This window comes from Sinocyclocheilus anshuiensis, unplaced genomic scaffold (genome assembly GCF_001515605.1).
Source record: "Sinocyclocheilus anshuiensis isolate Anshui unplaced genomic scaffold, SAMN03320099.WGS_v1.1 scaffold130, whole genome shotgun sequence".
Lineage (NCBI taxonomy): Eukaryota > Metazoa > Chordata > Actinopteri > Cypriniformes > Cyprinidae > Sinocyclocheilus > Sinocyclocheilus anshuiensis.
In genome coordinates, this window is record NW_015544207.1 from 2,485,664 (window position 1) to 2,498,932 (window position 13,269).

General features: G+C 35.2%; 1 protein-coding gene across 2 annotated transcripts in view; it reads right to left on the reverse strand.

Annotated features, from left to right (window-relative positions):
- Window positions 1–2,185: 2,185 nt before the first annotated feature.
- smpd2a (sphingomyelin phosphodiesterase 2a) overlaps window positions 2,186–13,269 on the reverse strand; it is a 12,383-nt gene continuing 1,299 nt past the window's right edge. The window contains exons 3-12 of one of the 2 annotated variants that reach the window (XM_016497538.1): window positions 12,203–12,299; window positions 11,293–11,369; window positions 9,617–9,710; window positions 8,462–8,551; window positions 8,245–8,327; window positions 8,027–8,159; window positions 7,835–7,939; window positions 7,050–7,203; window positions 5,200–5,250; window positions 2,186–2,991 (exon numbers count right to left, since the gene is read on the reverse strand). In XM_016497538.1, the coding sequence (XP_016353024.1) occupies window positions 2,579–2,991; window positions 5,200–5,250; window positions 7,050–7,203; window positions 7,835–7,939; window positions 8,027–8,159; window positions 8,245–8,327; window positions 8,462–8,551; window positions 9,617–9,710; window positions 11,293–11,369; window positions 12,203–12,299 (1,297 nt within the window). In that variant the 3' untranslated portion in view covers window positions 2,186–2,578. The remainder of the gene's footprint in view (window positions 2,992–5,199; window positions 5,251–7,049; window positions 7,204–7,834; window positions 7,940–8,026; window positions 8,160–8,244; window positions 8,328–8,461; window positions 8,552–9,616; window positions 9,711–11,292; window positions 11,370–12,202; window positions 12,300–13,269) is intronic. The other variant, XM_016497540.1, reaches the window with a different exon arrangement.

A 13,269-nucleotide genomic window follows, 5' to 3' on the forward strand; every position in this document is an offset into this window, starting at 1 on the left:
CTATCTGTCTGTCTGTCTGTCTGTCTGTCTGTCTGTCATCATCATCATTTTTGAATTCCAAAGAGATATTTTGAGTTCTCTCGCAAAAGTCTTGCGTTCCAAAGAGATATTTTGAGTTCTCTTGCAAAAGTCTTGCGTTCCAAATAGATATTTTGAGTTCTCTCGCAAAAGTCTTGCGTTCCAAAGAGATATTTTGAGTTCTCTTGCAAAAGTCTTGCGTTCCAAATAGATATTTTGAGTTCTCTCGCAAAAGTCTTGCGTTCCAAAGAGATATTTTGAATTCTCTCGCAAAAGTCTTGCGTTCCAACGAGATATTTTGAGTTCTCTCGCAAAAGTCTTGCGTTCAAAAGAGATATTTTGAGTTCTCTCGCAAAAGTCTTGCGTTCCAAATAGATATTTTGAGTTCTCTTGCAAAACTCTTGCTACGTTTCCTTTCAAATGGGAACAATAATTGCAGCCATTTCAAGCGCAAAATAGTTTAAGACATGCTTTTATTGGGAGTTAAATTATGCAAATACCAGTAATTTGACGAGCGCAAACGTTAGTAAAACGCGTGGTGTGATTCATTTGAATACTCTCCTCCCATAACGTGTCTGAAAGGGAAACTCCTACAAATGCATATTTAATAACTGTGTCCACGCCTTTTCATCGCTAATTCGTCACTGCGCGTCTTTAGTAAAACCTGACAGTACTATTTTAACGCCAAGAGACGGTTTGCGCTTGCGCAAGCTGTTAGTAAAACTGGCAACGCAATACTTTTGCGAGAGGAGCCTACGCAAAAACATTTCAAAATATTTTTTTCCTTCTATCTCTCTCTCTTTAACATCACTGTATCCCGTAGCCTACTGAAGCATCACATAACATACACATACTGTATACATTCAGTACATCGACAATTAAAAAAAAATAATAATAATGAAAATAACTGAAATTACATTGATTGTAACGTTCCAAAGTTTACAAACCCTTAATTATAGCAGTGATATCATGAGTTGCATCAATGTCTGCTTGCAGCCTCGTGTGATAGTTGTCTATGAATTCCAGAATTGTGGTTCAGCTATTTCTGCCTATCTATAGAAACAGGTTTGTTATATTCATTAAAGTGTGATATGCGTTTATTGGATAGTGTAATGTTCTCATGCTCCAGTGTGGATGATGGGAGATGTTAATGACTGAGTGCTCAGTCTCTGGCATCACACTTCAGTGACAGATCTTGCAGGCGCCAACTCTCCTACAATGTCCGACATTCACTCACCAGAACAACACAGTATAACTGTACATGCTTCAGTGTGTAAAGCAGTGTATAACAGTGCATCACCATTCGTGACTCAACTGTGATGATCAAACACAAGTGCTGTAAATCTATATTATAATTAGCCCTTCTTTTACAACTGCACCCAGAAATACTATTCCTCCTAGTACTATTTTGTTATGCAACAAAAGGGCTAAGATGTTAATTATTGTCTTAAATATTATGGTAATGGTTTCCTAAAGTACTTAAATATTATAAAAACCTACTAGAAGCCACAATCTTCTCTTGTGTTAATTGCTATTGATGTCTGATGTAGCATTATTAGGCTTGGCATAAAATATTAATGCGTACTGCAGAAAAACGTATTTTAAAAATCTATCTAATCAAATCTATTTGCTAAAATAGATCAAAAACTACAATAATATTTTCCTCTTAATTATTATGCATGGATATATGACATTATATTAGGCTTTAAAAAATATTATGTAAACTGTCCAAGAGGTAAGATTTATTTCTTTATTTATTCAAATTGAATGAAAGCTAAAGTTGTTGTTGCTGACTGTTTAGAATTTCTTTGGAAGAAAATGAAAGCTAAAAATAAAAAATAGCTTGCTAACCACAGAGAACAAATGTTGGCTAAAAGGCTACAGAATATACTCAGAAACTATTATTTTCACTTTTAAGTTATTAGGTTATTGTTCACTTTTCAGCTCCACAAGCCAGATATTAATTTATCACACAAATTTAATTTCATAACAATGGCAAAATATTTGTTTTATTTTGCCTACAGAACCTCTACCGACCCTTTGACCATTTATGCTCTTGCATTCAAGAGCAAGAGCACTACCTTGTGGAAAGGGGGTGAATTATTTAAAACACCCTACAGTAAATATGAAAATGCTTCAGAATAGTGATTTATTTATTCATGATTATGATGAAATGACATTCAAACAGTGTTTTATAATGCCTAAAATGTGGTCTAGTAATACCTCAACAACAAATCGTTAAAAAAATTGACTTAAGTCTCTTTTGAGTTACATTAAAATATCAGAGAGCACACTGTTTGGAGTGTCTTAACAGGCATAGACTAGCAAAGAATTAAATAACTCGCCCTCACGGAAACAAACAGGGCTTTCCATTCCAGCCTTCAAGATTTTCAGTTCGTTGAAATGCGAAGAGCAGCAGCTCTGTGATGATTAATCTGTCTATTCACTGAGTTGAGGTAGGTATAGCCTCAGAGCACTGCTCTCGGATCAGCTCTTCAAGTTATTTCCTAACAGCTATTATGTAACACTGAGGTACAGTAACCTGACCCAGAACCAGCTCTTACGGGTCAACCCGTTTAAAAGGACTCAGCGGCTGGAGCTCTGGAGAACCATCGAAGGATGAAGATCCAGACAGTCGACATCCTGTCAGTTTAGTCTGGAGATCATTAGAGGTCAGCATCATCTGGTCTTCAGTCTCTTTCAGGACTTTGATGTGAGTGGTGAAGAGCAGGTAGAGCAGAGCTCCAGAGAGGAGCAGGCCCATGCAAACGGCTCCCAGAAGCCCCACGGTGCTGAAGGAGCAGGAGCAGGAGCAGGGCAGGAAGGCCAAAGCCAGCGGCAGCAGCAGTGACAGCAGAGCACCGAACATCAGACGCATGGCTTTGTCCCGCAGGGCCTCGGTCTGACACAGGCCTTCCTTCACCACCGCACGCGCCTCTGTGACCACGTCCATCTGCTCTGATACAGCCAGTGCTGGAGGAAGACAGGGCGATATAGAATAAAAATGAATTACACCTATAGTTTGCTTTCATTGAAATCCAAATATCATTTTTCTTCCATATGTCATCCCTGCAGATTCTGTGACTTTTTTCCTCTTTAAAAATAATGGTTTGATCTTTCTTGAACATCACATTGATGGGAGTGACATCATAGACTACCATTCAAAAAAAGTTTGGGGTCAGTAAAATTTAAATTTTGTTTTTGAAAGAAGTCTTTTATGCTCACCAAGGTTGCATTTATTTGATCAAAAATACAGTAAAAACTGTCATATTGTGAAACATTATTACAATTTAAAATAACTGGTTTCTATGTTAATATGTTTTAAAATGTAATTTATTTCTGTGATGCTATGCTGAATTACTGCAGTCTTCAGTGTCACATGAGCCTTCAGAAATCATTCTAATATGCTGATTTGCTGCTCAAAAACATTTCTAATTTTTCATTAATTATAAATTATATTATCATGAAAATATACATTTTTCAGGATTATTTGATGAATAGAAAGTTCAAAAGAATAGCATTAATCTAAAATATATTTTATTTGTAACATTAAAAATATCTTTACTGTCCTTTTTGTCAAACTAGAAAATAGTGTACATTTTGGACAGTGTTTCTTTAACAGTCTTTATCAGTACTTCTTTACGTTTGCACTTATGGCCTCGTCATGCTCAATAAATCAACTCTATATATTAGAAGGATGGGTCGCTCTGATCTATCTCAAACACTCCCCAAACCAGTGAAACTGACAATGCATACCATAACACTCATGACAATCACATATCCGGTATCCTGTAGTTAGTCCAGTTTTCCCACATTCCTTTTTGCCAACTGACACAAAATTCCTCCATCTCTCTTATATGAATCTGAATCCTGGTTCACAAGTAAACGTCGCTCAACCAACATTTATCTGTGCACCACCAGAATCATGCTTTGGTAGCTTTTTAACTCCCTGAAGTCTCGTTGTTATCGGATAAAGAAAAGTTAGTGTAAATTGTTATAGGAACATATACATATGCTGTGCAGTAAATTCAAATAAACACGTGAAATTTATAGCGTAGTTACTGTAATGACAATTATTTTGGCAAATATAGCTTTTGTTTGCAATTCCATTTTCAGTGTTGAAGTCCAACATGATAACCACACAAGAAAACCAAGAGTTTATTTATTTATTTATTTATTCCCGGAGCCGTGTGGAGAACTTTTTATGATGGATGGACACACTTTTTTGGGCTTCAAAATCTTAACCACCATTCACTGCCATTATAAAGCTTGGAAGATTTAATATAACTCCGATTGTATTCGTCTGAAAGAAGAAAGTCATATACACCTAGTTGTCATGAGAGTGTGTTGGTGGTATGCATCAGGGCCGGACTGGGACGTAATTTCAGACCGGGAAATCTCACGCTCATCCAGGCCACACAGAAAAAAAGGGGCCAAAATTGTGACCAACAGCTTGTAACTGGAGCAGTACACTTAAAAGGACATCTTTGTAATTTTTTTTACCCCTAATAGGTACATATTAGTACCTTAGAGTAGTAATTTGTACCCTTAAGGTACTAATATATGAAATACAGTAGAACCATTACAATCACTGACGCTGTGTACACTGGATGCGATGCGACAAGACAAAACCCGACATTAAACTGATGCCTTGTTCTATTTATGTCGTACTGACACTTTGATGTCATACACCGATCGATCTTCAAGTTGAACACACCTCTTTACTCTCGCGTGTCACGTGACCGGGTGTAATCGCAGCCTCTGCGATTGAAAAATTGCGTTATTTCATATCGCGATATTATCGCAAATGCAATTAATCGTTCAGCCCTAGGCCTACCTATTAGGGGTAAAACAGGCACAAAGATGTCCTTTTAAGGGTCCTATTCCAGTGACAAGCTGTTGTACCCCAAAATGTGCGATTTTGGGCACTTTATTTTTTATTTTTTGTATATAGCCTATACATCCACAACAATGTCTGAAACCACAGAAAACCCTATTATTTGTATGGCCATCACATAAAAAGGTCTAAATCCTTAGTCTGGGGCCGTGGAAAATAATGAAAGGTTCTCTCTTGCACTGCACCTTCAATTCCCTTTCCCTTTTCTCTTGAACTGCACCAATTCACTTCCCTTTCCCTTTTCTTCATTTACCCCAATATCTCTCTCTCCCATTTTTTCTTACCTGTCACTTCTTCACCAGCAGGTCTACTGTTGTGAGCAGAACTGTGTCCACCTTGTTGAAAACAACCAGCTCATTTCAATTTGTTACCACAGAATGTTATTTATCTTAAAATGACTCAAATACACTAAATTTAACAAACCTATGTTTCATACAAATATACAATACCAGTCAAAAGTTTTTGAACAGTAAGATTTTTTTTATGTTTTTAAAGAAGTCTCTTCTGCTCACCAAGCCTGCATTTATTTGATTTAAAATGCAACAAGAGCAGTAATATTGTGAAATATTTTGACTATTTAGAATAACTGCTTTCGTTTTGAATATATTTTAAAATGTAATTTATTCCTGTGATCAAAAAGCTGAATTTTCAGCATCATTACTCTAGTCTTCAGTATCACATGATCCTTCAGATATCATTCTAATATGCTGATTTGTTGTTCAAGAAATATTTATTATTATTATTATTATTATCAATATTTAAAACAATTGAGTACATCAGGATTCATTGATGAATAGAAAGATCCAAAGATCAGCATTTATCTGAAAAAAAAAAAAAAAAGCTTTTGTAACATTATACATGCACTATATTTGATCAAGAGTGATGATAAAGATATTTATAATGTTACAAAAGACTTCTATTTCAGATAAATGCTGTTCTTCTGAACTTTCTATTCAGCAAAGAAAAATCTACTTTGTTTTCAACATATAAAACAGTTGTCATAATAATAATAATAATAATACAGATTTTTTTTTAGCAGCAAATCAGCATATTAGAATGATTTCTGAAGGATCATGTGATACTGAAGACTGGAGTAATGATGCTGAAAATTCAGCTTTACATTTTCTAAAGTGCCTAAATTTCCAAATTAGTACAATATATTTGTTGAAAAATTCTAATACTGAACACACTATTGAATTATTAGGCTGTGACTCATATTATGTTTGTGTTGCTGTCTGCTCTAGGTCCCTCCCTCCCTGTACAATAAATCCATGTGAATATAAGTCTCTGCTACATTTTTAATGTATCTTTACAAGCGATATTGATGTCCTTTAGCACAGTATTCTGAATGATCATAATAATGGGGTGCTACTGATAGCCTAACAGATACTAGCAGTTTATTACTCAACTAGGTTAATAAAGACAAAACTATCTAACGTATTTACAGATGAAACTGACCTGCACTTGAAGCCCTGAACAGGTCAGTGATGTTGCTACATTTCACTGCTTCTTCTGGCCGCTTCCTCTCTTTCGTCGAGCACATGGGTTCTGTTCGGAACCGTTTGACGGAAGCGCGGAACACACGTGAGCTGATTCATATAGCGCAGCGCTGACAGTCAGGACTAACCGATTTATGATTTATTATCGATTGAAAAAATCGCAAATGATCACTTTGGTACATTGAGAAGGCATAAATATAAAATATTAAAGGGTTAGTTCACCCAAAAATGAAAATTCTGTCATTAAATTTGCCCAAAGAAAACAAAAATACGTGGTAGTTACCTTGCTGTCTATGGGAGGGTCAGAGATCCCTCAGATTTAATCAAAAATATCTTAAATTGTGCTCCGAAGATGAACGAAGTTCTTACGGGTTTTGGAACGACACGAGGGTGAGTAATTAATGACAGAATTTTCATTTTTGGGTGAACTAACCCTTTCATAATAATAATAATAAAAAAAAAAAAACAGGGCAGCGGGCCAAATCAGCCGCCAGGCCACCGGGAATTCTCCCGGTGCTCCCGATGGCCAGTCCGGGCCTGGTATGCATAAAAACTGCTCTGAAGCAGGGTTTCATTTGTTATACTGATGTGAAATGCTTGTTTTTGCTGTTCTGAGAACAACGCTGAGTACTCACTGTCGCTTGATCCATGCTGTCTGCTGTCCTCTGAGTGCAGCAGGGCCAGTTCAGCAGTCAGAGCCTCATGGTCAGAATATGGAAAGGGTTTATCAGCCACTGGACCTTTGGTGGTGGAAAGAGACTCACACTTCATGCTCACTCTCTGAGAACCCTGCACAAGAAAAAGAACAAACATAAACACTAATGTTGAGTATGGCATATGGAAAAGAGCAGCGTGAAAACTTACACATACACTACTGTTCAAAAGTTTGTGGAGTTTTAAACGTTTTTAACAGAAGCGTCTTCTGCTCACCATGGCTGCATTGATTTGATAAAAAATACAGTGAAATATTTTTACTATTTAAAATAACTCTTTTCTATAAATAAAATATTGTGATTTTCTATTGAATATATTGTAAAATGCAATTTATTCCTGTGAACAAAGCTGAATTTTCAGCATCATTACTCCAGTCTTCAGTGTCACATGATCCTTCAGAAATCATTCTAATACTGTACGTTGATTTGCTGCTCAAGAAACATTTCTTATTATTATCAATGCTGAAAACAGTTAAGCTGCTTCATATTTTTGTAAAAAAAAAAACGTAACATTTTATTTCAGGATTCTTTGATGAATAGGAGGTTCAAAAGAAGAGCAAAAATTTGAAATATAAATCTTGTGCAACATTATAAACATCTTTACTGTCACTTTTAATCACTTTAATGCATCCTTGCTGAATAAAACTATTAATTATTTCAACCAAAATGTGTGTAGTCCTATATACAGTATATTGGGATTATTTTACCTTCATGAGAATGTAGTCAATTCTGATGCCCTTCTCAAAAGGAACAAGATCTTGCTTCTTTGTGAAGTGATTGTCTGCTATTAGTGTGTGACCATCTTCACAGCCCTGCCGAGAGCAACACAAAGTGACGATTCGAAGCAAAACAGGGCACACAAACAAACTGAATAAGCATGTAACAGGAAGTGTGCTCACATCAAACGTGTCTGTTTCAGTGTAGCAGTCTTTGAGCCCAGTGTGGGATCTGAGGAGACGGTTTCCCAGGTCCTGAGGGTGCATGTTCAGATCCCCTCCCAGAACCACCAGATCTGCTCCGCAGGACGTGTGGCTAAAGAGGCCGCACGGTGGGAGTTTACTAAAAGCATGTGACCTCTTTTCTCTGTGACACATTTAGAAAACATACTTTCTCTTACCGCACGAACTGCAGCACTTCCCACGACTGCACTATTCTGTGGGGCAGGTATTCATCTTGAGCCCTGGAGTACTCTGCATGTAACTGAGAGGAAAGCAGTATCATTACTGAAGGTGCATCGTCTCCAGTTACTCATGAATAAACAAACCCGAGTGACCATGAGGAACACACCTCAAGACCTATTCAAGCCAGATCAGACTTTAGAGAGAGCGACTTACATGAGTAACATAGACGTGCGCCTTTAATCCAGAAACGTCTACAATGACCAACCCGACTGCTTTGCCTCCAAACCAGTCACCATGGCGCAGCTGAGATGAACACACACACATACAAAATGTAATGTAATTCTCGCTGTGCTAAAACTTTGTTACATGAATCATTGTACCATAAAGAAACAAAACATATCGGATTCCTCTACAAAAGCTAGTCACATTATGTCCCTTGTGGAAAAAGTATACTTTAACATACTTTCAAAAAGAGTACATATTACAGAAATAATATACTTCAAAAGAATGTAAGTGCAAACTGAATGTAATGTTTACATACACATGTTCATTTCAATTAAATAACACATTTATTAATAGTTTAAATTCATATTAAATGCAATTAGCTGAACTTTAAGTATAGGACTTACAGTATGTATATATTTACATGTAATTACATAATTCTATTATCTGTTGATATTTGGTTAAAGTGTAATGTGTAAATGAAAATATAGGCTACTATATATCTTGCACGTCATGTATTTAAATATATTTGTAATTACACATTTGAAATGATGAAGTTGCCATTTAGTAAATTTCAAATATTAAATGTAATATTGAATATTTCATTAAGCACTTTAATTTCATTAATATTAAATAATATGTAATGTATTTAATATATTTCAAATATTTAATGTTTCAATATATATATATATATATATATATATATATATATATATATATATATTTTACAACTAATATAAGCTTCTGACAAACATAAAGCATGATGTAAATAAATACTAAATTCTGGTGCTTTGTTTGACCAAGGCTTTTCTAAGACTCTCTTCAAATGATGGACAAAGGCCACACTCTAACAAACAGTGATAAGCAGTCAGCTGCTCACTATCATAAAATAAACCTTCACCGGCTAATCAGAATCCCAATTTGCAGACTTATTACATAGAGATTAATAGATAAATAAATGGAAATGAAATATAAATTTGACTCCGGAGTGATACGAGAGAAATAGTATGAAACAATTATTATGAAACTAGCAGCGCTATTTAACTGGGATAAAAAAAAATAAAAAATTATATAGCTTAGTGACATTATGCAAAACATTTGAGGGCAGATTGACCAATCAGAATTAAGTACACAGAAATAGCTTACCATATATGGGTAGCCGTTGAGAGAGTACTGGTAGAGCAGAGCGTCCTGGATCCTGTGTCTGGAGAACACAGCAAGCCCACTGCCAATGACTCCACTGTCAAAACATACCAGAACATACAGCTACAAAATAACATTTGTCTTTAGGTATCTCTTGCTGTATATACGCCAGCAATCACACAGCTGCTCTTACTTTTCTAGTATTATTAGGGAAACCGAAGACAAAAACCTTTTGTTTGACTCGCATCAACACACTTAAGTCTAGGGTTATTATCTATGTTGATTAGCCCTAGAAGACTTACTTTCCTTTCTTTTGAACATATTGGCAGTCATTTGTTTTGTGCAGATATAATAAAGGAATAGTTCACCAAAAAATGAAAATGTACTCACCCTCAGACCAAACTCAGATGAGTTTGTTTCTTCATCTAAACAGATTTACATCACTTGCTCACCAATGGATCACTTTCCCACTAATGATGGATTTATTTATTGCAAGCATGCAGCTTTTCACAAGACATTAACTGATGGACTGGAGTGGTGTGGATTGCTTCTGGATTATTGTGATGGTTTTATCAGCTGTTTGGACTCTCATTCTGACGGCACCCATTCACTGCAGAGGATCCACTGGTGATCAAGTGATGCAATGATAAATTTCTCCAAATCTGTTCTGATGAAGAAACAAACTCATCTACAGTACATCTGGGATGGCCTGAGGGTAAATTGTCAGCATTTTGGGTTAAATAGTCCTTTAATACATCCCTTATTTATTCATTGTACCATGGTGAATAAGCAGAGCGTAAAGGTTGCGTAAAAAAACAATAGTGAAAATGTGGGTTAAGGATTTGCAATAGTAATAGCCGATACCACCAATAATGTCAAAATCCAAAAGCTGCTAATTCCCTTCATGCTTTGGGGGGAGTCTAAGAGTGTTGAAGTGTTAACTGTAGATACTACTGCTTCTTTGATAAGTGAGATGATTACAAATTCTGCCAAATCAGCTTTATTGATTGCAATGCTTATTTTCCTTGTCTCATAAAGATAAGGATAAGATATAAAGGTCACTGAGAAGACTCAGAATATGATGGAATATTCAAACAAATGTCTCAAAAGAAGATTTTTTTAGCTTCTTAAAGGGATAGTTCACCCGAAAGTAATTTAAAAAGTCTTAATGTATTCACTTATTCAAGTTGATCCAAAACCATATGATTTCTTCCATGAAACACAAAAGGAGAACTTTTGAAGAATGTCCAACCTGCTCTTTTCCATACAATGGAAGCAGTGATGAAGGGACACCAAACGACTTTAGTTCTTTTGTGTCTTGTTGCCAAACGTGACACACATTTTTAGTAAATAACAACTTAAATGTTGGTCTGTTCCTGACAGAATGCTATTATGGGCTTCAAAATTTCTCCTTTTGTGTTTCCACAGAAGAAAAAAATCATACGGGGTTGGAACGACACAAGGGTGAGTAAATGATGACTGGATATTTTTTTGTTTCGGGTGAACTCTACTCTTAGTGGGGATTTCATTTCCCTCCTTTTTCTCTCTGGAATGTGTGAGAGCGTCTAACCGCTTGATCGCTGATCAGAAGGTTTCAAAGTCTCTCTTTCAAAATCCCAATGGCTTTGAAGTACAAAGCGACTTTCAAAGTCCCTCGTGTCACAGCGAGTTGAACTGACCTCTTGAAATAGTGAGTATAAGGATGAGAGGAGGACAGCTTTCTCTTCAGGAAAAGGAAATCTCTTTCACTCCATACCTAGAACAATGTTAAAGATACTTAGATCAGTAAAAATTACTTTTATGTGTATGTCTAGCTAGCATAGTAAATTTATAAAGACATTAAAAAAAAAAAAAAAAAAGGTTTTTATTGCTTTATAATGAAATCTCTTATAAAGACTGCATTTATTTGTAAAAAAAAAAAAATATTGGAAACTGATACATTTTATTAGGGATTCTTTGATGAATAGAAAGTTCACTGACTAGCATTTATTTTAAATAGAATATTTTGTAACATATATGTATTTGTTGTTATTTTTGTTCAATTTAATGCATCCTCACTGAATACATGTATTAATTATTATTATTATTATTATTATTATTATTATTTATTTATTTTACTTAGCCCAAAACTTTGACTGGTAGTGTATTACGCTTGCCATAAAATTATTAAGCAGCAAAAACCTATTTTTGCAGCATATTATTATGATTTCTGAAGGATCATGTGACAATGAAGACTGGAGAAATGATGCTGAAAATTTAGCTTTGCATCACAGGAATAAATAACATTTTAAAATATATTCAAAAAGTAAACAGTTATTTTAAAAAGTAATATTTTTTTTGCAATATTACTGAATTTTTGATCGAATAAATGCAGTCTGGTTGAATATAAGAGACTTCTTTCAAAAACATTAAACACTTTACCGACTCCAAACGTTATAACCAGCCACAACCACATATCTGTTTAGGACACAGTGTTATTCGTACATCAGGGAAATTAAGCAAAATGAAGTGCTAAAGCCACAAGGGCACTGAATTAATCCCTAAAGACAGTCAGAGGATAAGGGGGTTAAAGTGTAGAGTAAAACCCACTTCCTGTAACAGGGCGATGTCGTGCTGCTCTCGGCCCAGTAATTCTCCGATCATCTCATACCGCTGTGTACAGAGTTGACTGAAGAACCGAATTCCCCTGAAAAACACAAAACTATAGTCACTATTGTCTTGCGGTCTGCCCACACACAAAACCCCAACAGCATTTATTGTATACACATATGCAGTCATTATGCTCCACATATTAACACAGCTGACTTCATCATTTCACAGCTCCACCACATGGATGCTTTAATAATCTGCTGTGTCATCTAAATCAGGGGAAGTATTAAAAACCACATTTTCTGTCTCAGCTACAATCACAGTCTGAATTATTGCGTCTTGTTCTGGAACATGGTGCTGACAGTGTTGGCATCAGCAGAGTGGGAGGCCCACACTGCATGTCATGTGACCACCGCAGCCTGTCTGCTCATGTGCTTTCCCCTTCATACTATATATATATATATATATATATATATATATATACACACACACACACACACACACATACAATTTTTGAGAACTTTCTAATATATTTATGTCAAATATATCTAAAGAGTCTGGTATATGTCTAGACTAGATTTCTAAAAGTTGCATTCAATGCAAAGGTTTTCTGTTCTCTGAACACATGTCTTAAGAGTATAAGGTTATATAATAGTTATAAAATAGAGAGCAGTTTCTAGCAAAACAACATTTTGGTGCTGAGCCATATACTACTACTACTACTACTACTAATAATAAAAAAAATAATACATTCCATTCAAAAAGTGTCCACTATTTATGAAGATTTGATTATTTTTAGTGCCATTTGAAGGCCTGGAAACCGCTATTTTAAAATTAAATATTTCAGGGCTATTACTGTTAACTACAAATAAAACCATAAAAAATTGTTAGTTGAAATAATATAAAAAAGCTATTTGCCAAGCTACCATTTTTCACTTTCATGTACTGTAACTTGATGTACTAAAAGAACTAAAACTAAAACTGAAATAAAAATGAATCCAAACGTATATATATATATATATATATATATATATATATATACATATAAATGAAAAAAGAAAAGAAAA